At 53.8% G+C, this 22,716-nt stretch overlaps 3 protein-coding genes across 3 annotated transcripts; all 3 read right to left on the bottom strand.

Annotated features, from left to right (window-relative positions):
* Positions 1-56: 56 nt before the first annotated feature.
* LOC121346709 (protein phosphatase 1 regulatory subunit 3C-B-like) lies at positions 57-2,328 on the bottom strand. Its single transcript, XM_041424740.1, has 3 exons — positions 2,296-2,328; positions 1,631-1,749; positions 57-1,394 (listed from the first exon to the last, which is right to left on the bottom strand). Exons 1-3 carry the CDS (start codon positions 2,326-2,328, stop codon positions 494-496), a joined length of 1,053 nt encoding a protein of 350 aa, XP_041280674.1. The 3' UTR covers positions 57-493.
* GINS4 (GINS complex subunit 4) lies at positions 1,258-6,648 on the bottom strand. The gene is made up of 8 exons (XM_041424919.1): positions 6,489-6,648; positions 6,240-6,326; positions 5,833-5,946; positions 5,305-5,402; positions 4,891-4,979; positions 4,498-4,588; positions 4,309-4,413; positions 1,258-1,394 (listed from the first exon to the last, which is right to left on the bottom strand). The coding sequence occupies exons 1-7, from the start codon at positions 6,573-6,575 to the stop codon at positions 4,317-4,319; spliced, it is 663 nt and encodes a 220-aa protein (XP_041280853.1). The 5' UTR covers positions 6,576-6,648; the 3' UTR covers positions 1,258-1,394; positions 4,309-4,316.
* A 1,357-nt stretch (positions 6,649-8,005) lies between these two features.
* On the bottom strand, positions 8,006-12,954 carry GOLGA7 (golgin A7). Its single transcript, XM_041424893.1, has 5 exons — positions 12,720-12,954; positions 11,774-11,926; positions 11,206-11,307; positions 10,088-10,151; positions 8,006-9,252 (listed from the first exon to the last, which is right to left on the bottom strand). Exons 1-4 carry the CDS (start codon positions 12,828-12,830, stop codon positions 10,104-10,106), a joined length of 414 nt encoding a protein of 137 aa, XP_041280827.1. The 5' UTR covers positions 12,831-12,954; the 3' UTR covers positions 8,006-9,252; positions 10,088-10,103.
* Between the last annotated feature and the right edge of the window lie 9,762 nt (positions 12,955-22,716).

Here is a 22,716-nt window from a genome sequence, read left to right as displayed (position 1 = left end):
GCCGTCTGAGGGCCCGGGCCCGCCCCACCCCCGCGAGGCGGAGCAGGAGGCAGGAGTCGCGAAGCGCCGTCACTTTATTAACTCCCCGTTACAGCACCAACCACCGCAGGCACCCCGCCGCTCCTGGCCCAGTAAGCCCGCGGTGAGCCCTTCTCCGGAGGCCCCAGCAGCCGCCTCCACACAAGGCACTTGGGCAGCACCGGCCACCGCGGATCGCGGCGTGGCTCGGACCTGGCCGCGAGGCCCAGCCCCGCGGCCCTTCCCCACTCTCGGGTTGCCCTGAGAACCTACACGCAGGAGTTATTTCAAGCAGCAGCTTCCAGCCTCTGTAGTGAAGAAGCTTCTGCAGCGACTGGCAGCTGCTCATAGAGCAGCAGGCCGTGAAGGAGCTAACAACACCGTGAGCAGCATCTTCTGCAGCTGAGCCCTCCCCGAGGACACTTGTACCACTCGGGACAGGGAGGGCACCTACATGTCTCCCCACACTGCCTTCCTACCAATAAGGAGCCTGGGTCTCTGACTGCCGCCAGGTCTGCAGGTGGGAAAGGACCAGAGCAGCAGCCCCAGAGGTGCCAAGATGCTCCCAGGCCCTGCTGGCACTCTTCACAGCACAGGAGGCAGGGTGAATCGTGCCCACGTGGCAGATCTTGTAGTTCTTCCCATGGTTGTTGTCCCAGTGGGTCTTTTGTCCACACTGGAAGGAGATGCAGAACTCCGTGCCCCTGTGGGAGACGGATGGCTTGGGCAGGGTAAGCTCAAAAGAGAAGATGTCCGTGTCAGCTGAGCCGTAGGTGCTGTGCATGTACTGGCAAGGGATGTCCCAAAAGCTCTTCCAGCCATCAAAGGTGATGCGGACCGTCACCTTCTTCTCGTACTCGATGTTTCTAACCTTCACTGTCCCTGACAGAGCACGGCCCTGGATCAGACAGCTCTCCAGGCAGACAAAGTTGCTGTGCAGGCTGTTGCGGAAAGCCACGTAGTTTGCAGACGGCTGTGGGAAGTCCAGCACGTACCTGCACGCTTCCCACGGGGGGCTTTTCCTCGGTTGGAAACAGGCGAGGTCTGACAGGGCATGCTGCAAATCACAGAGGTCCTCCTCAATCTTTGAGAAGAAGCGGACAGCTGTCAGCGAGAGCCCCTTCATATCAGCGAACACAACCTGCTTCTTCTTCCGGCCCTTGGAGCCCTTGTCTCGCCGCTCTGGCTCAGGTTCTGCGCTCAGCTTCTGGTTGAGACAGGATCGGAGGGGTTTGCGGCCTCGGTTGCCCCGCAGCTCCTCGTAGGAGTTCAGCAGCTTGCGGATGGGGGGCGAATGGCTCAGGCAGAGCCGCACGGCCAGGTCCACGGGCACGGCTGGGGGGGCGACAGCCCGCCCGCTGCACACCTGGAAAAGCCTAGGGACGAAGAGAGGGGGGGTCAGGCGGCGCGGCCCCAGCCGTGGGCCCCGGAGAGCCCCCCGTCCCACCCGGCCCGGCCCCGCTCACTCGCCGCAGCTCATCCCGCCCGCTCCGCTCCGCTCCCGCCGCGGCGGCTCCGCGTCAATGGAGCCGTGGGAGCGCCCGCGGCCGGGACACCCCGCCCCGGCCAATCAGCGCCGCCCCGCGCTCCCGGGCGGCCAATAGGAACGGACCGCCCCGCCTCGCCCCGCCCCCTCGGGGGCCGCGCTCGTCCCGGGCCCGGCGGCGGCGGCACCGCGTCCCGGAGAGCGGGCGGTACCGGGCCCGGGACAGGGCACAGCGCGGCCTCCCACTGCGCCAGGCAGGGCCAGCAGGGAAAACAGCGCAGAAATGGGTCCTGGTGCCAGAAAAACACGATTATTTTTTGAGTACCAGCAGCTGTGCAACTGTCAACAGTAGGAGGCAGCTCTGGGAGAAAAGGGAGCGTGTTCCTCTTACCTAGTCTTTAATGGGGAGGTTTGAATTGGTTTCATAGAGCCCTTTTCAGATGCCTCTCCAAAGACAGCTATTTCCAGGGTGTCTAAGCAGAGAAAAGCCCAGCCCAACCTCTACCAACTGAGAAGCTTCTTCCCCTAGATGTGTGCACTGAAGGAAATTTGCTCACACCCAAGCAAGAGACACTGTGGTGTCCCTGACATCTCTAGTCAAAATCACCCTCACTGTTCAGGTCACATGTGACTCCTTGACAGTAAAGACTGTCACCTAAATCAGATCACCCCTGCCTTGTACTCCTTGCTAATCTCCCCAGAGCTGTCTGGCCATTTATGTTAAGCAGCCCTGATTGTTCCTGCTGACAGCACAGATTTTCATCAGCTCATGACACAGCTGACTGACCTACCAATATTTCTACATGACTCTCCATCACCACCATGTCTGAATGTCTGCAGCACAATGCAAGACACCTCTCACAGGATGGCCAAAGTGAGCTTGAACCCAGTGCCCAGCTGGCAAAAATAAGCTTTCAACACATCATCTCGGGCTGACAATGTAAACCCCCCAACTTCAGCGACCTGGGGTAGCCAACACAAACATGAGTCCTCCCAGCAATGAAAGCAGTTGCCCCCATCTTTTTCTTGTCCCCATGAGAGCAGTTCTGGCTCAGGCAGGGAAATTGCAGCTCAGCATCAGTGCCCTCCCTGTGACCTCTTCCACCATCCACCTACTTGGTGTTCAGAGCTGATCACTATGTGAACTCAAGCTATTTCACCCAGGGGAGAGCAGAGAACAAGGAATGTATTTAACATCAAGTTTAACAGCAGAACCCATGGACAATGGGAAAGCTGCCCCTACTCCACCCATTCTGTCGCAGCAGCACCGATTAAGGTGGATGCACTGCTGTGCCTTCCCCATCTGAAAGGACAAGCCAAAACCATCATTTTCTCAATAAAGTTGTGGACACTTCTTCCCCCAGCACAGAGCAGAGGTGCAGTGTTAGCAGTTACACACATGTCCTGGTATTCAGTCATGGAAGGACACAAAAGCAGGTAAGCATTTTCAGGTGTGCCACAACTGACTCTCACCTGGAGCCTGACTGATCTCAGCCTAGAGCCATGTCCACTCTCCTGCGCCACAACTGACTCTCACCTGGAGCCTGACTGATCTCAGCCTGCTAGAGCCATGTCCACTCTCCTGGCTGGCCTGTGAAGGCACAGCCATGTGCTGCAAGCTCCAGAGCTGAGCTACACCAAAGGCACTCTGGAAACCATGGGGTCAGTTAAAGTTCAGCCACTAGAAGAGGACAGATGCCCCTCTGCTGCAGCCACGTGACACTCAGCTGTGTGGACAAGGATTCAGTCCAATGAACAGGGCCAAGGAGAAAGCCTGCAGACTTGTCACCTGCACACTCCTCAGGCAGATCCTGTGGAGCACGCTTCCACAGCAGCAGATTAACAAGGATTTTGTCTGGCAGCTTCAGTCACCTCTGTGAAGTTGTCTGGCTGTAAATACGGGGAGGGCACAGTTCACAAGCCCTTCCTGGGAGGCTGTCCAGAGGAACACACTACTGATTCCTAAGGATTAAACCCAACCCCCCCTTAATGTCTATGCTTGAAAGAATCTTCTTTACCTAAATGGATTAATTAGGAAGACTATAAACCACACATGCAAAGCCACTCACACTACACGATGCCCTGTGTCACCCCCAGCCTTTCAGAGGAAGATGCCCCCCAGACACCCCTCAGGCAGGGAACAGAAACCCTGTCCTGATGAACACAAGCTCCTGTCTGCCCATGCACTCCACAGGTTCTGAGCTGAGGTACCACACAGCACCCTGAGGCCTGCATGGGGCAGCACAGCCAAAGGAATTTTTGTTCTGTGTGACCAGTAAAAGTGAACTGTGTGTCCCACTTCCCTTAGCAGTGGCTTCTGCAGAAAGGAGTCTGACAGAATCTGCTCTCACAAATGCAGCCTGAAGCTGTACCAGAGCCCCTCACCCTCTGCAGGGAGGGTATTCAGATGACACACAGCAGAAACTACTTTCTCCTCAGTCCATGACCACAGTTGTTCCATTTCAGCGATGCCACAGCTCTTAAACAAGGCACCCCAGCAGCTACACACTGAAGCTTTCCAGACACTACCCTGTGACACAGCCTGCCCTCACCCAGGAATACCACTGTGCATGCAGACTGCATGGCTGTATGCTGGGAATGTCACAAGCAATCAGGAGCTTGATGAGCTGTGGGGTTAATGAATGCCTCTGCAGTACAACACCGTGGTACTCACCTCCAGTGCCACTGTGCTCTGCCTGCCAAGGCAGTGGGCACCCAGCCCCACGGGGAGCTCCTGGCAGCCCCGCTGTGGTGGGGTGGCCAGGGGGATGGTGTGCTAGCTGCTCCTGCCACCAGGCACTTACCTCTCCCCTCAGATGAGCTGCACGGCTCCCGAGGCCACCAGAGGGGCCACGGTTCTGTAGCGGATCAGGTGCTGCGAGCCCTCCTCCAGGTTGATGGTGTATTCCCTGCAGAGACAGCAGGACACTGTGAGCTGCAGCCCACAGTGACACAGACTGGCACCTGTGCCACACGCAGAAATGCCCACCTACCTCTGCTCGTCTGTCTCTGGCTCCACCAGGATGTTCTCCTGCCGCTCCAGCACCCTCAGAAACACAAAGGAGTCCAGGTTGGGCTTTGGAACTGCAGACAACAGATGGAGAGCACATGCTCAGCCCTCACTCGTGCTCCTCTGACAGGTAACAAACTTACACCAGACCCTTCTAACCAGACCCATGTGCTCAGCCTCAGTGCAAGACAGCACTTGACAGCAGGGGCCAGCACGATCCCCTGGCAGCAGCATGGAACCACGTCACAACACTATCACCACATCACTTTGCTTCAGCTGAGGACTAGCCCTTACATTTGGGGCTCCCTGGAGCTTTCCCCACACTTCCACCTGCTTCTACAATTTTCAGATTACCCTGGAGTCTGGATAGACTCACCTGACTTTAGGAGAGACACTTTCTGCAGGTTAGGTGGCATGTGCTTTAGGGCCACATTTTTCAGGTAAGCCTCTGTGTTTGCCATGTACCTGAAACAAACCATTGAAGTATTGAGCTGGTTAATCAAATACAAATCTGCAGGGAGAGTATTGACACAAAACAAGAATAAGAGATGGCTCCTCATGCCATGGGCACAGCCAAAGACAGGCCCTTGGTCTACCCTGGTAACTCACTCAAAGTCACCAGAGTTATTTTCAGTTCCTTTCTTGCCCACAAGGAAACCTCCTGGTAAAACACACTGATTCTTACTTCAAACCTGTCTAAGGCTCACAGTCTCAAGAACTTGAGCAAAACACACAGGAAAGTTTCTATAATCTATAAAAGGGGAGGAAGATACATTGAAATCCTACTCACTCTTTAGCAAAAGCAAACTCCTCTGGTGATAAAATGGAGGGCTCCCCTTCAGCTCGAGACTTCTCCTTCTCCAGGATGTGGGGAAAAAACTTCTCTATCTAATATTGGAACACAACCCAAAAGAATGATACAGATCTATTCCACAAGTTCAGTGTTTAAACCCCCACTCTCCACTGGATTCCCTACGAGCTGCAGCCTGGCAGGCAGGCCTGCCCAAATCCTGCTCCTGAACTGTGACAGCACATGGGATCACCAAGCTGTACAAGCAGCAGGCCTCGGGCAGAACAGGACAGCACTCAGCTCTGCCACCCCAGGCTCAGGTGAAGCAAGCAGCCCCCACAATATTGTGATCAACGCTGCTGTCATCTTCCTTCCTGACAATACCAGTGCGCCCAAGAAATTAATGCCAGTTACATTTCAGAGAACAGAGAGAGAACATGCTTTAATTAAGTGCAGGAAGCACTGTGTAGGTAAAAAGCCCTCTGAAATGACCCTTTTTCACCCTCTGGGCTGCACAGTAAGCGCTACCTTCACCAGCCGACACCGCAGGTAGCTGCTGAGCACGTAACGGATCCTCTCGATCTCCATGTGATGAACGCTGACCTTCAGGTCTCCTCTCTTCGCCCGTTTCAGGTTGGCTTCCTGCAAGAAAAAGCAACAACAAATTAAATGGTTGAAACATCAAACCAGAAGAAACAGAGGAAGTTTTGCATATAGAACCCACAGAACCAGCTGCGGCTGCTTTGATGACCCAAAGCACAATGCCTCCTCGTGCTTTAGCCCCTTTCCAAGGCAAGCTCAAAGAAAAAGCTTTATCTCAGAGACAGGGAAGCAGAGCAGCCCGGTGCTCTCAGAGAGGCTCAGGCTCGTCTCTGCCCCAGCAGGCAAGCAGGGCCTGCCCGCAGCACCACCCGAGCCAGCAGAACCGAACCTACCATATGGTCCAGCTGCTCCACCACGCACTCGATGACTTCAGGTTTACTCTCCAGCAGCTCTGGAGCAAATTTCTCATTCAGCCAGGCCTGAAAGAAGGCACGCTGTCAGTGAAAGCGAGGATGACCTCAGCTACACAGCTGAGGGAAAAACACGGCCACGGCCCCGCCGCTCGGTATCTGCCCCAGTGCGCCCAGCAACCCCCGGCTCCCCCGGCCCAAGCCCGTCGCTGCAGCCCACGGTACCGGTACCTGCTCCAGGCTGTGGATCAGCTGTGCCGGGGTGAGCACCAGCTCCTCGCTGTCGCCGTCCGAGTCGCCGCCAGTCGCGGCCGCCATCGCTCCCGCCAAGCGCCCCGCCACGGCGCATGCGCGGCAGCCAGGGACCGCGGGTGAGGAATCGCGCTGCGGCCGCTTGGCCAGTCGGGAAACGGACTGGGGCCGCCGCTCCTCCGGCCAATCAGGAGGCGGACTGAAAGAGCCATCTTCTTCGGCCAATCAGGATGCAGATTGGAGCTGCTGCTGATGCCGCGGCCAATCAGGAGGTGGATGTAATGAAGCATTTTGGCCAATCACGGAGCGCACGCTTTTTCAGCCAATCAGGAAGCGGGTTGAAGCTGGCCAATCAGGAGGCGGATGCAGCTTTTTTGGAAGTCAGGAGGCGGACGGGCTGCAGCCGCCTCCACCAATCAGGGAGCGGCGTCAAGCTGCAACTTCTGGGCCAATGAGGAGGCGCAGTGAAGCTGCAGCTGTTTCAGCCAATCAGGGCTCAGCAGATTGGATACCCCCGGCCCCAGCCCGGCACCGGGCGGGCACTGAGCATGGAGGAGCCATTGCCGTGGAGCCCGGGCACAGGGACACAGCCAGGCACCGGGTGGGCACTGAGCATGGCGGAGCCATTGCCATGGAGCCCGGGCACAGGGACACAGCCAGGCACCGGGTGGGACCAGAGCCACAGAGCCTGGGCACAGGGACACGGCCCCCATCCAGGCACCGGGTGGGCACTGCCCCTGATGGAGCCAGAGCCATGCAGCCCGGGCACAGGGACACAGCCAGGCACCGGGCGGGCACTGAGCATGGCAGAGCCGGAGCCATCGAGCCCCGGGCACAGGGACACAGCCAGGCCCTGATGGAGCCATACCCACAGAGCCTGGCACAGCCCCCAGCCAGGCACCAGGCAGGTACTGGCCCTGATGGAGCCAGAGCCATGCAGCCTGGGCACAGCCCCCAGCACCAGGCAGGCACCGGCCCTGGTGGAACCAGATACTCACAGAGCCTGGCACAGCCCCCAGCCAGGCACCAGGCAGGCACTGGCCCTGGTGGAACCACAGCCACAGAGCCCGGACTCGGGGACACAGCCAGGCATGAGGTGGCTGCTGGCTCTGATGGAGCCATACCCACAGAGCCTGGACACTGTGCCCAGCCAGGCACCAGGTGGGCACTGGCCATGATGGAACCATAGCCATGCAATCTGGACACAGCCCCCAGCCAGGCTCCAGGTGGGCACTGGCCATGATAGAACCATAGCCATGCAATCTGGACACTGTGCCCAGCCAGGTTCCAGGTGGGCACTGCCCTGCTGCAGCCAGAGCCACGGAGCCCGGGCACAGGGACACAGCCAGGCCCTGATGGAGCCATACCCACAGAGCCTGGCACAGCCCCCAGCCATGCCCCTGCAGCCTGGGCACAGCCCCGTGTGGTTCCAGCTGCTCCCAGCCCAGCACTTCGGGATCACCCCGAGCCCACGGCGCTGCCAGAACACACCTGCACACAGTTTAAGAAAAGGTTTACTGATCCATCAGTACTTCTGCCAATATTGCAACAGCTGTGAAAGGCAAACACTGTTACAGTTTAGAAAAAACAAATTTATACAATGAAAATATTAATCAAATCTCAACCCCCCCCCCAGTGGCTGAGGAATGAGCCTGGAGTTCCATATCCAGTATTAGCACCTGCAGCACCACCACCAACCAAGCCAGCCCCTGAACTCCTGAGTTCCTTCCACAACTGGACACTGACACTCGGCCCCTACACCAGGACACCCGGGCTTTGACATGGGAAAAGGATGTAAGAGAAAGGATTCAGCCAGCTTGGACTGTGGGGAACTTCACTCGTGCAGGTACTGCTGAGCAATGCACGGGGATGCTAAGGAATGCACAGCTCAACTCCTCAGTGTGTGCCAGAGACAGAACTAAGAAATCCATCTTACACAGAATCTTACAGTTTGTCAAATCAATGTTTTCCTATAAATTATATGTAAGAAATCCATAAAGAAACAGTTTTACACTTCACATGTTAATCAGAGAAGGGTGGGAATCATTATTTTTATTGGCTCAGCATCCACTTTACTGTGCTCACTGTTTCATGACTGACCAGGCCCCTCTTGGTGAGCACTGATGGGGCCAAAACCAGCACAGACACAGGGGCAGAAAAACCACCAGGGTTAAAGTCTGCCTACAGCCCCCTCCCCCCAGGGATAACCAAGACCTTAACTCAAGAACACTTTGCCTTTTGGTTTTCCACAAGGATCAGCACAAGAAATGGTGCCTTGAGTCACTCCTCACTGGGAAGAGGCACTGTGTATCTCTGCACTCTTACACTGGGCTGGAGGGAAATTCCCAACTTCGAGCTGGAGCTTTCCAAAGCCCAACTGACACACAGAAGGGTTTAAGAACCAGGGACTAACAGCACTGCACTTACAGGACTAGAACAAACCTCTGTTGGGCTGAGAGCCCCATTTCTTTCAGGAGAGAACACAGCTTTACCACTTCTGCCTTTTCTTGAGAAAAGAAAGAACCAAAAAACAAACCAAACAAAAACTAAAAAGTGATCCTGTTGCTTCCAAATCTACTGCAAAGTGGATGCTGACCAGCTAGGTCACCCCCTGGGGAGCAGTCTGAGGAAGTTAGTCCTTGTAGTAGATGGCACTGTGGATCTGGCAGCAGAGAAAGGAATGATGCTCTAAAGTAGGAGGTAGGGGAACCTTGGTACAGCAAGTCCACCGGTGAGCTATCATCTAGAAAAGAAGTTTCATATGCTTAGAAACTCCTCCTAAGTCACATCAAAATCTCCCCTACACAAACCTTCCTACAGCTGCAGCAGGAGTGTGGCAAGAGGAGCAAGTTACCATGGGTTGTGGTGAGCAGTATGAGCAGAACCCAGAGTTCTTGATTCCATTTGTCCAAACAAAAAAATAAACACCTTTACTATTTATTTCTTTGGCATAAACATTTCCCACTCTTTCCTGCATAATTGCCAACAATCTGGACTTGACACTCCCATCCCAGCACCTGCAGAGCACCTGCCACAAGGGAGCCAGTGGCAGCTTTCCAAAAGCACAGCCACAGACAGTAATTTTGGTGCTCTACACTGGATACAATTAGCAGGAGCCCCTGTCCTGTGAGTGCTCCTCACTTTGTGAGAGCATCAGGAGAACTGAGAGCCTCTCAGCAGAGCTTTTCAAGGCTGCTGGGACCCAAAAGCATCACAAGTAAAGACATCAGCATGATAACCAGAAGAGCAGCCAACTGAAAAACTGCAGCAAAAAGGCTCTGTGTGCTAGAGTACACCAGGGACAGAGTCCATCTTTTACTGACCTGAGAAGAATTTTGGATATAATACAGCACAAGTTAGCATATTTACACAATCAAGACTCAAATTTCTCTTCTCTCTTCAGCAACATGCTGCTCTGTACTGATGTTTTTACTTCCAAGAAGAGCTGGTCCACACAGGATTTATGTGAACAGTCTTTGATTATGTACAAGGGTGGGATAAACTCTCAGCATGACAGCACCCAATCCTCTGAGCACAGAAAGATGTTGAGATTGATCTGAGATAAGGGTAACATGTACCTGAGACTCCACAGTTTTATCTTCCACTGGTCAAACCTCTGTCTTCATAAATGGTAATTTCAATCTGCACAGAAAAGCTGTTAGGGAAATCCACTATAAAGAGACTATGAAAACATGCCCAGAAAAAGGCAGAAAAACATTAAGATTATGGGACTTTTGATATCTTAGCTGTTTAAAGGCAGGTCCCAGAGCTCCAAAGCAAAGGGAACAGTCTATGTGAGATGTCTCACCAGGTAAGAGCACTGGCTCCCAGCCCAGGGCCTGCACAGGAACTCAGTGCTGTGTGGGTTTGAGCCTTGCCCCCCTGCTAAATTTTGGGGAAGGCTGTGCACCAAGCAAAAAAGTTAATACTGCTAAATAAGTCACCTACCAAACTGAAAATGCTTTTTATCAAGTTGAATGTTGTTTGTTTGGTTTTTTTTTTTTCCCCAGAAGGTGTATGCACAATGGAAAACACATGAGAAAAAAGGAGTCATGACAGCTCTGAGCTATTTGAACAAGGCCACAGGAAACCCAGCTGCAAGGAATTAGCCTTATCATACATTCAATTGGGTTCCAAGTTGCTGTGGTTTCAATATTTCCAAAGAAAGATGTGTTATTCATTAAACTTCCCCATTTGCTATGAGAGGTCTTTACAACTTCAGGCAATAACTACATAAAATGTCTGCAGTGTGGCTCAACAGCTGAAGAAAAAGGGTTGAAATAAGCCACACTGGAAGCAAGAGCAAGTGCTGGGCAAAATCTTCACCAGAACCTGAGCTGAGGGTTGCACATTAATGAACAGCCAGGTCTTGTTCTCACAACATCAATTTCTGTCCTGCCAACACAGTCACTTCTTTCCCCAGTCAGAAAAGCAGCATTTCTGGAGGTTACTGGAATAGAGGAAGGATCTCAAGTGCTCCTTCCAGGTACTCACAAAGGATGGGTTCCACATCTTCGTGGGCTTTCCACGTACCAAACCTTCACAACTGACACCTGACTGGGGACCAGGACACAACAAAGAGCAACAAGACCAATCACTGATTCTACATCACAGATCAAGCACGAGCAGAGGTGCCTCACTGAGGCAAAGGAGGAGCCCAGGGCAGGAGACAATGCCAGAAGCCACAGAAGGATACAACTCTTAATCCTCTTTCAATGGGGTCTGTCAGCAGAAGGCCCTGAGGAGCGTAGATCTTCTCATTCTGTTCCTGAATGAACTTAGCAATTTTCTTTAGAACCTGGAAATGAAACAGCACAGAAGGCATGGCTATGGCAACAGCAGAACTGACAGACACAAGTGCTCTGGTGGCTCCACGGTGCCACAGGAGTCAGGGTGACCCCCACGGGACCCCAACTGAGCAGTGCCAGCAGGTCTGAGGCACAGCCACACAGAATCTGCTCCACAACACTGCAAAGTCACAGGAAAGCCACCAAGAACCAAGTACAGGCCTGCAGCACGAAGGGGAAACAATTTTCTTTAGAACCTGGAAATGAAACAGCACAGAAGGCATGGCTATGGCAACAGCAGAACTGACAGACACAAGTGCTCTGGTGGCTCCACGGTGCCACAGGAGTCAGGGTGACCCCCACGGGACCCCAACTGAGCAGTGCCAGCAGGTCTGAGGCACAGCCACACAGAATCTGCAGCACAACACTGCAAAGTCACAGGAAGGCCTGCAGCACGAAGGGGAAGCAAGCCCATACCTTTTCATAGTGTGTCTCCATGCACAGGAAGATGGTGTAGGCAGTCAGGCAGGCGAGACAGCCCTCGAGGTAAGACTGGCCCCCAAGTTTTTCAGCTTCTGCATAGAGGTTGTTCAGCGTCCGGACTGTCTCCTCAAACTGCTGCCTGTCAATCTGCAAGAAAAGCAAGCGGGGCTGTCAGGTGCACGGTTCAGAACTCCCCAGGGATCATGTGCCCTGTGCTCAGAGCCCCAGCCTGCAGCACACAGAGCACAGACCTTTGTCAGACACCTGGGTCTAACAGGCTGGGTCTGAATTCAAACACAACGGGGACACAGAACCGGTCAGAGCCTAAGCAAACGTGCAATTCAGCTGTGACAAAACCGGAATTGGCACACAGGGATGTGCTGGGTTACAATGAACAGGCACAGAGAGGGCTCTCCACACCCACAGCACCCCGGTGCTGCTGCAGTGCTGACCAAACACACAACACAGGCACAGGGAAGAGAAAAAAACCGAGTGAGAGAAAGAAAATGGGGTAGGAAGGCGTGTTTGTTTGACTGTCAGCTTAAGACACCGCAACCGATAGCACCGACCGAAAGGAAAGTACTCGAGGCAACATTTGTGAGGCCTCTAAGCGGGCTGGGCAGGACGGGCAGGATTTCAAGGGAGAGCACAGAGCCGGCTCTGCGCTCAGACACAACCGGTACGTTCCGCTCTGCTGCTGCAAAGCAGCCGCCTTCCCCAGGACCGACCACAGACCGGGGCCACAGACCGGCGGAGGAACGGCGTCCGCTCCGCACCGGAACGGCCCCGCTCAGAGATCCGCGCAGGAGACGCCACCCCGCCCTCGGGGAACCCGCACGACCGGCTGCGACCGGGGCAACGCCAGCCGGGCACAGCCCCGTGAGGCCCGGCTCCGTGCGCCGCGCTCGCCCCGGGCCGGCCGCAGTCCGCCCCGCCTCACCCGGTTCTCCAGCTCGGCGGGGAACTTGCTCTGGAACTGGCAGCGCGTGCCACCGCTGTAGTCGCGCTGGATGAACACCTTGCCCGACACCGGCGCCTGCTGCGGCCTCATCGCGCCGCCGCCCCTGTCCCGTCCGGTCCCTCCGCTCCGCCGGCCGCCCCGCACTTACGGCTGTCGCAAAACCGCCGAGGCGACGCCGGGCTCCGGGTGAGGGCGGAAGTGCCGCCAGGCGCCGCGAGGCGCGGCAGTGCGCAGGCGTAGCCCCGGAGGCCGCAGAACGGCAGGAGCGCGCTTGCGCAAAAAGCACCCATATCCGATTGGGCGTAACGCTCACCTCAAGCGCGGTCAGCCCACATGACACCTGCCCCCCCCCCCGGCCGTACTTGGTACCGCCCGGGCCCACAGGCACCGGCTCCCGGTGCTGTCCCGGGGCCCGCGGGCACCGGCGCTGTCCCGGGTCCGCCGCTGTCCTGGGGCCCGCGGGCACCGGCTCTGTTCCACAGCCCGGCGCTGTCCCGGAGCCCGCGGGCACCGGCGCCTGGCGCTGTCCCGGCGGCCCCCCCGGCCGTACTTGGTACCGCCCGGGCCCACAGGCAGCGGCGCCTGGCGCTGTCCCGGGCCCGCCGCTCCCAGCTCGGGACCATTTCCCTGTTTTTTTCTCAGGAAGCGGAGCCGCCGCGAGCAGACCGGCGCTCTCGCGGCTTTGTCACCGGCTGTGCTGGCGCACACGGGGTCCGGTGGCGGCCCGTTAACCTTTGCCCGAGAGCTGCTCGGCGGCGGCGCCTCAGGCCAAGGCGGAGCTGGAGCCTGCCGTGAGGGCACAGAGAGCTCCGGGGCGCCGTGTCCGGGTGCGAGCTCATCCTCCGGGACCCGTCCGTCAGGAGGGGCGCTCGGGCTGCTCGTGCTGACGGTACCGTGGCGTCAAGTTGTGTGCTTGAGTAGAGCCGTGCAGAGCTCCAGGGAGCTGTGCTGCACACAGTGTTTCTTTCTGTATGACCTGGTCGTTGTCTGATCTCCCCTCTGTGATAGCTGTAAAGGAAACAAAGCAGGGAAAAGGTAACCATGAAATACCTGTGACCTTTCTGAATAACTTAAGTCCAGTGCACAGGTTAAGCTCTCTAGGAGTGTTTAACTACTGGGAAAATATTCATGTGCTTAGAACTGGTTGTTCCTCTGCTCCTGTGAGATCCAGGGGCAAATCCAAGGTGTTGAGCAGCCACTGACCCCTGGCACGGCGTTTTCCAGCCTGACCAAGCGTGGACACTTGTGGCTCTTAGAGGAGACAAAAGCTTTGAAACGGAGTCTTTCAGGCCACCTAATGCAGTAGAGATGCAAGAGGACAAATCAAATTTACAGACATGGCCTAGATTGGGAGATATACTCTCAAAGCCAATTTGTGTCATTTTGTGGGCTTGAAAGATTCTAAGTCAGAGGTGCCTGTATGGTTTGAATTAGGTTGGGACAGGGGTATTCTGGAAAGCCAGATCTGGAGAAGTTTTTATTCAGGGCATTTGAAATTGAGTAGGGGCCACCCAGCATTTCTGTAATGCTCTCAAATAAAATATTCCAGAACACAAGCTTCCACGTGACAAAATTAGGAGTACCTCAAAATGAAGATACCTATCTTGTAGTAGATATTGAGGAACAGAATTTCATATGTGTATCAACAGAGAAAGTGAGAATTTCAAAGGGTGCTGCTTTCAAAAGAAAAATTTTAAAAACCCAAAGAACAGAAGGGTTATTTTTTTTTCTCTACCTTGTGCTATCAACAAGGTTATCAGTTTTATTGTCTGAACAGCAGCGTGACTGCAGGGTTTGGAACTGGCAGGTGCACGTCCTGACAGCCCAGGTGACCCTGCTGGGGTGCTCCCAGCACCCTGCCCCGCGTGGGGCTCCCCAGGCACCCCAGCTTGTGCTGACTGCACGTGTGGGTCAGGCAAGCAGCAGCTTCTCCCTGGGCTGCCTGGAATGCTGACAGCCTTCCTCCGACACAAGGAGCCACCCGGACTCAAGGCCGAGGCTCTGCGATGCCTTTTGTGCCCTGCAAGCCAAAAGCAGCAAGAAGACCTTGGCAGCACTGAGCTGGTTAATGGCTGGACTCGGTGATCCTAGAGGTCTTTTCCAACCTTAGTGATTGTGTGATTCTAAGACTTATTTCGGCAGAGGGATAAGCCCCTGGCTCCCACTGCTGAGCTCAGCTGCCAGAAAAGTTCCCCGGGAAGTAGCACAATCTTTGTTTGGTCATTAAAGCAGAAAAAGAGAGAGGGAATCTTAGGAAATGCTTGAAACGATTAGGTGATCTTAACTCTAAGGAGCTAAACAAATGCAAAGCAATTCCCCCCTCAGCCCCTCGTGCTGCTGTAGAATGTAATCTCATTTCTAAACACACAATTACAGAAAATAAAAAGAAAAGAAAAGAATAATTAATTTCTGCTTCCTCATGCAAATCCTCTGACCAATCATTTAGGGATCAGGGGCAATTCAGCTTCTTGTGCAAATTCCAAACTGAAGGCCTGAAAAAAACGAAGTGAATGGATTTACTTTTTCTAAGAACCAGAATTAACAAAGGTTCCATTTTCCATGCTTATGTGCCTGGCCAGACAGCCCTTGCTGACAAGCTCTCAAAAAACATGTGTTGGCCTGTTGAAAAGGCCCCAGTGTTGACTGACAGACAATTGAAGTGACAAATTGTTTCATTGTACTTGGCAGGGAGAGCGCTGTATTAGATAATTATGGCGAGGAGGGAAGCGACAGGTCACAGGTCAGAAGACACGTCTGACCCTGTTTTCTGAAAGCCCTGAAAGGAGCCCATGCCCGGGAGAGCAGCGTGGTGCTGCTGGCTGCTGCTCCTTCCGCTGTGCTGATTAGGAGCTAACGAAGGTGGAGTGGGGATGAGCTGGCTCCCTTCTTGCCCCAGTCGTGGCTCCCAAGATGGGTACATGGCTCCCAGGATGGGTTTGTGGCTCCCAGAACGGGTGTGTGGCCCTCAGGATGGGTTTGGGCCAGACAGCCCTTGCTGACAAGCTCTCAAAAAACATGTGTTGGCCTGTTGAAAAGGCCCCAGTGTTGACTGACAGACAATTGAAGTGACAAATTGTTTCATTGTACTTGGCAGGGAGAGCGCTGTATTAGATAATTATGGCGAGGAGGGAAGCGACAGGTCACAGGTCAGAAGACACGTCTGACCCTGTTTTCTGAAAGCCCTGAAAGGAGCCCATGCCCGGGAGAGCAGCGTGGTGCTGCTGGCTGCTGCTCCTTCCGCTGTGCTGATTAGGAGCTAACGAAGGTGGAGTGGGGATGAGCTGGCTCCCTTCTTGCCCCAGTCGTGGCTCCCAAGATGGGTACATGGCTCCCAGGATGGGTTTGTGGCTCCCAGAATGGGTGTGTGGCCCTCAGGAAAGGTGTGTGGCTCCCAGGATGGGTTTGTGGCTCCTAGAAGGGGTTTGTGGCTCCCAGGACATGTTTGTGGCTCCCAGAAAGGGTGTGTGGCTCTCAGGAAAGGTGTGTGACTCCTAGAAGGGGTGTGTGGCTCTCAGGATGGGTACATGGCTCCTAGAAGGGGTGTGTGGCTCCCAGGATGGGTTTGTGGCTTCCAGAACGGGTGTGTGGCTCTCAGCATGGGTGTGCAGCTCCCAGAATGGGTGTGTGGCTCCTGGAAAGGGTGTGTGGCTCCCAGGACATGTTTGTGCCTCCCAGGACAAGTTTGTGGCTCCCAGGATGGCTGTGTGGCTCCCAGGACATGTTTATGGCTCCCAGGACACGTTTGTGGCTCCCAGAAGGGGTGTGTGGCTCCCAGCACACGTTTCTGGCTCCCAGAAGGGGTGTGTGGCTCCCAGAAGGGGTGTGTGGCTCCCCAGCAGCACCCACCACCCCTCACTGGCTCAGGCACATTGGCAGCTGCCTTCAGCAGAACGTTGGGACACTCCCACCTTTGGAGCAGCACCAGCCCCCGGCGAGCACCTCAGTCTGTGTTCTGAGCTGGCAGGAAAAAGCACTGTGTCTGGCCCTGATTGCTGTGCCAGGCACTTGGGCACTGGCACCTTCCTTTGCCAGCCTGCAAACGCCAGCAGGACCAGCCCTGCCCCACTGGGGCCTGGGTTTTTTTGGTTTTTTTTTTTGTTTTTTTGGTTTTTTTTTTGCAGGCTACAACAGAGTACAGCTAATAGTTATTGCAGCTTCTCTCCTGCCACAGAAATAAAATATGGCATGGAATCACAGCACAGCTACTCCATTGAGAGCAATGCTGCACTGAGTAATACCAATAATTCAAAACAGATGAGCCAAAGGCTCGAGCACTATGGGCTCAGTATCCCAGTCTGCCCTGACCCCTGGAATTTGCTGAAAGTTACCTTGAGACTCGCCAGAACTCTTTTGTAACTTCTGTGAGGGTTATTTATTGCAAAGTCATAAATATTTGCTATGGATTTTCTCCATCAATCTACAAAATGAATTAGGTTAGAAAAAAATGTATGTACTTGGATTTTGGGCATGTGTTTCCCAGGCAGGGGAGAAAGCATTGGATCTCCATTGTGCAGAAGACGGGCTGCTGCAGAGCTGTGGGCTCTGCTGCCTGCACTAATTGATTCCCTTCCACAAACAGTTTAAAATGCACAGTACAATTGAGAAAGGGGGAAGGGAGGAAAGAGATTATTTAAATCTCTTTTAAAATCTTTCATAAGATTATTTATGGGGAAAGGAAAATTCTGTTTCCCTCTCCTCCTTCCCAGACACCCTGCCAGTCCATTAAAACCCTGAAATTGAGAGGCAGCATGTTGTTCACCAGGGAATCAGCCTTAAGTCAAAGTCTACCTCAGAAGCCAGCACTGGCAGCTGGATGTGGGGTGGAAGGAGAGTGCCCAGGCTCCTGTCTTTCCATCCCAAGGCAAAGCTGTCTTGGGGCAAAGCCACTCTGTTTTCTCACTGTTAAAAAGAGGAGGGAGAGCAGGACTTGCCTTGCATTGCAGGCATTTCTCTTAACAAGTTTTTATTCAGGAAAGCACTTAAATGACTCCTTAACTTTGAGGATACTGCAGTAGAATTTGAGCATAGGTGGATGCTGTACCTGGTGGTGAGGGGGTGACAATGACAAGTGGGGCAAGTTCTTCCCCCAGAGGCTGGTCAGGCACTGAACTCCCCAGAGCAGTGGTCACAGCTCCAAGCCTGCCAGAGCTCAAGTGTTTGGACAATGCTCTCAGGCACAAGGTGGCATCCTCAGACACGTGAGCAGGGCCAGGAGTTGGACTTTGATGATCCCTGTGGGTCCCTTCTAATTAAACCTCCAGGATCCTGCACCTTTTCAGCCACTGTCAGGTGACTGCATGGGACCTGGCAGCCTGTGTTTCCAGACAGCAATTCACGCACAGGCAGTGAGTCCTGCACTCCTGCAGCTGGTCATCCTGCCACCAACAGCTCCTGAAAAGGTTTGCATGAATGAGCTGATCTAGCTTTGTTTCTGCTCCCATGGTTTGCCCTTTACCCTTTGGCCTTTGGCCAGCTCTGTGGCCACAAGAGCAAGGGTCTGGCCACAGATGACTGCACAGCTGCCCAGATGCTTATTGTGCATGGCACAAAGAGCCATGGTGGGGGCCCGCAGCTCCTGCTGCTCCTCAGCCCCAGCCACTGCTATGCTCGGTAGAACACCAGCATTTTTTTTTCCTGCTGCAGGGAAGGCTCCAGTGCAGTCCGTTGTGTGGGCTGTGTTCCATGCTTCCTGGTGCCAGGGAAAAGGGATGTTGTTTTTTGTGTACTTGGAGCTGTGCCTTGTTTCCATTCTGCTTTTCTTTCATTGTACCTGTGCAGCAAACCCAAGCTCTGCCAGCCCTGGCTTTCCCCCCTTGGTGAGAGCCCTTGGTGCTGGGGGAAGTCAGCCTGCAGGCAGCCAGGGCTCTGGTCAGTGCAGAGGAGCTGCTTGTGGCCCATGCCAGGCAGCTGGCCCACTGGAAGGCAGCTGACAGGTTGGCAAAGGCCCCCAACTTCCCTCTCTTCTCTCACGAGTGTCCCAGGAAGGAACAGCTGCCTCTCTTGCTCATTGTGTACCCACTTGGGACTCTGCCCTGTGCAGGTGATTGGTCTGGCCAGGTTCAAGAGCAATGTGACCAAGAGCACTCAGAGATTTGAATACATGCTGGGAAGAATGCTAGCAAGAATACCTTTCAGTGCACGTAGGTAAGGTCAGATCAGCTGATCTTCATGCTGAGGATCTGCGTGGGGCTTCTTGTGTAGGTGTGTGTCCAACAGCATCTAGATGTCAGTGCTGCATGTGCAGGTGCACATCCCTGTGTCTGCCTGCTCGGGTGCCACATGCACACCTGCATGAGCTGGCCACCACCACTGGACGCAGGCTCCGGGCTGAGTACCAGAACAGGAAAAGTTGAGAGAGGGAGCATGGCAGGAGGAGCTATTTGTTCAGTCAATGATTTACCAGATGTGTACACTGTACTAAAGACTTGTAAACATACTTTAATGGCCAGCTGTAAATCCAGGCAGTAGCACTGCCAGCTTCATCTCCATCAGATGTGTCTTAAGAACAGCACAGGAAGGGCTGTGAATCACTTTGTTGCAGGCTCTGTCAGCTCTGCAATTATGCATGTAAATCAAATAACCAACGTCCTGAGGTCAAAATTATTTGAGTGACATGAAAGGTTTCGTGGCCAGCAGCTTCTCCTTTGCTGGGTTCCCTGCAGTCTTCCACAGAGGGCATCTCCAGAACGTTGGGTTTCCGTCCCAGTGCCCCGAGTGCGTGGCTGTGTTTTCACTGACTATGCTGGAAGTCTCTTTTGTTAATCACTGAAGCACAGCGTCATTAGTGAGAAGTGCAGAGTGTACACAAAGAGGAACTTGCCAAATTACTAATAAGCAGAAACTCCATCCATCTTAATGAGACAGGGTTAAGAAAATAGCAACCTAGAATATACACAATGGAGCCTTTCCAATCTGCTTATTTACTCCTGTTAGAAAGTAGTTCTGAACTCCATCTCTGGTCCAGCTTGGAGACTACCACATGGTTTCCAAACCACAGGTATCTTATGCTCTTGCAAAGCATTTAGCATGAGAAAGATAAATAAATAAGTGGACAAATGGCTCAAAAATTTTCAGAGGGAAGCGGGCAGATAGGGTTGCTGAAGAGCAAGAAGCATGAGCAGATGTTTCCTCATGGTGGGCTAGTCTCCTTTCCCTTCCTTTGGGGTTCTCACAAAAGCAGCTGAGGGTCCCCATGTTCTCAGGCAGCACGGGGCCACTCTTGTGCTGAGACTTCCATCAGGCCAGCCCAGCAGTGTGATTTATACCTCCCCAGTGACTTCCAGCACTTCCCCAGGTTACTCTGGCAACCCAGAAGGGGTGTGCACCCACACAAACGTGCCTGCACACCTGTGCTCCCCCAGCCACATTTTTCTTTTGTTGGGTAAGGAGTGACTTGCAGTGCCTTTCACGCGTGCAGCTTGGCTGCTGCTGTTTTATTGAACACCAGCACTTGCTCTATGTTATTCAGGCAAACTTTATATGTGCCACAGACCCTCTCAGCAGCCTGCACCTGGTCCAGGGCAAAGCTGAGCCTTGTGGAGAAGAATGTGCTGTAATGCAGCAAGTTATTACAGGATAAATATTTATAAGCCCCTGTAAACATTTGCCATCGGTTCCCTCCTGGGACTAGGGGCAGACGGTCAAGAGTTTCACCAGTGCTGAAGGCATTAGCTCTTGTAGTCCTTTATATGTTAGCTAGTAAATCTGTTGTTGGTCATGTATAGTTATAGCATTTATTGGTGCTAATTTCATACAAACAGGAGACATCAGCTGCAATTGTTGCGTGCCTTGATCCTGGCCTTGCTGCTGGCCAGCTTTTGGTGAAGGTGTCTCTTGCAGCCCCAGGGGCACTGGGCACCTGGCTGAGGCATCAGACCAGATCCCCACAGCTGCAAAAACTCCCTGTGCAGATTCCCTTATCATGGGGCGAGGGAGCATTCCTGGCTGCATCAGTGTTATTGGAGTCTTGGAGCAATCTGCTGAAAAAAACAGAAAACAAACATGGCAAAACCAACATCCTCCTCAGGGACTGACCCTGGCAGGAGCTACCAGCTCTCGGTGGGCTGAGGGTGGTCTAACCTGAAGCAAATACTTCCTGGGGGTGTCCAGGAGCTGTCCTGCTGCAGGGGTGCCATGGTGGGGTCTCCATGTAGGGACATGGTAGGTGTGCTGCCTCTGCTGGTGCATCCCATCTGCCCCTAGAGAGGGGCCATGGGCACCAAGGGACAGTGTGAGCCTTGGGACAGGGACTGCGGCGATCCTGTCCCTGAGTTTGTCCCATCTCCCTCGTCACTGCTGCCTCTGCTGGGGCTGAGATGGGGCTAATGCACTGGTGGGAAACTGGAGAAGAAATGCCAGGGCAGGCAAGGCCGTGACTCCTCCATGCCCTCAAGTGCAGGCGTAAAACAATGAGCCCTGGGCAATGAGCGCTTGCTGCATGGGAGTCTCTGGGGCTCCACTTTGCTGCTCATGCACGAAAGCCAGTCATTTGGCAAAAATCAGCTCAGTTAGCAGGCTTTGTTCATAAAGAGCCAGGGCCTGAATGGACTCAGGGCTAATATATTCTATTATCCCGTGCCTGCCTGTTTCCCCAGGGCAGCATGCAGGGAAAGGCGCATTCCAGCACCAGGTGGCCAGGGCAGAGTGTGCCCGGTGTGGGCAGGGAGGATGGGACAGGTGGGAGAACACTGCTGCCAGCAGCACGGGGACATGTCACCTGCCACCTGCCCTGTCACCACCGAGCACACAGTGCACGTGGAGCAGGGTGGGATGCTGAGCTGCAGATGAGGGCAGAGTGCCTGGTCCTGCAGGCTGCTGGGATGAACAATGGAGCCAGAAATAGGCACGGTTAATTGGGCTGGGCTTTTCACAGGGCAGGAGAGGTCTTGGGACAGCCAGAATGGTGTGTGGTGCAAAGCGTCTCATTATTCAATAAGAAAATGTTAGCCCCTGTGGGAAAGGCAGCAACAAATGGCTATGACATTAGAGACAAGGCAGAGATTTAAGAAGCAGTGGGCTACACAATTATGAAGGGAAATGGTTGCACAGGCTTCACTCAGAAAAGTTCCTGTGCAGTCTGGAAGAGGTTTGTTGGAAGAGCAGCCCTTCTTGGGCAGCTGCTTTCTAAGAGGTCTTATATCATGTATTAAGCAATTTATTTGCCTAGACTAGAGTTGGCATTTTAATTTGGTTTAGGTTTTTTCCTCATTCTTCCTGGTTTCTTATATTTTTTTTAAATAAAAAATGGTTTGCCAGCAATTGTATTTGCTGGTCAATTGTATTTCAGTTTAAAATTTACTCTTGATTTCCCATTCAGGCTCTGTTGTCATGAATGTGGATGTCAGCCACAGAAGGGAGAAGGGAGCCAGCAAAGACCTTCCCTGAGCCAAGTTCAGGAACTGTCCAGACCATGCATGTGGTCAGATTTAGCAGCCAAGGCAAGCTTTCCTGCTTGGCTCAAGAGCTGTGAACTGCGGCAGGCTCAGCAGCTACTGTTCAGCTGTCAGGGCTGCAGTGCCACCCACTAATCAGTGTGGGATGCTCCAGGATACATGTCCCTGGGGTGACCCTGGCAGGACATTTACCTGGTGCCGTGTGGTTATTGCTGACCTGCAGATAACTGGAACCCCGACTGTAGTTTTGTTGCAGTGCTACTGCTGCTGCCTTTGGAGAGCTCTCCAAATTTTGAACAAGGGTTTCCCAAGACCTCACCTTGCCTGCCTGTGATATTCCTATTGCATGCCTCTTGCTGGAACAGAAGGATCAGAGCACTGCCCAAGTCAAACACACCCATTGCTGCTCTGCAAATAGAGAGGCTCTGAGACTTTTCTATGATCTTGCCATGGAAGATGAAGAGGCACTGGCACAGTTTGTTCCCTCTTGTGCTCGTGGATAACACCTGGGTGCAAATCAGGACGCCTGAATGAATCTTTCAGCAGATCAATGCCCTGTTCCACATTACACTTGTTTCCTGGGA

Source organism: Onychostruthus taczanowskii, unplaced genomic scaffold (genome assembly GCF_017590055.1).
Source record: "Onychostruthus taczanowskii isolate IOZ18803 unplaced genomic scaffold, ASM1759005v1 scaffold84, whole genome shotgun sequence".
Taxonomy (NCBI): Eukaryota; Metazoa; Chordata; class Aves; order Passeriformes; family Passeridae; genus Onychostruthus; species Onychostruthus taczanowskii.
The sequence above is the reverse complement of the archived record's forward strand: the minus strand, read 5'-3'. Positions and strand labels throughout refer to the sequence as shown.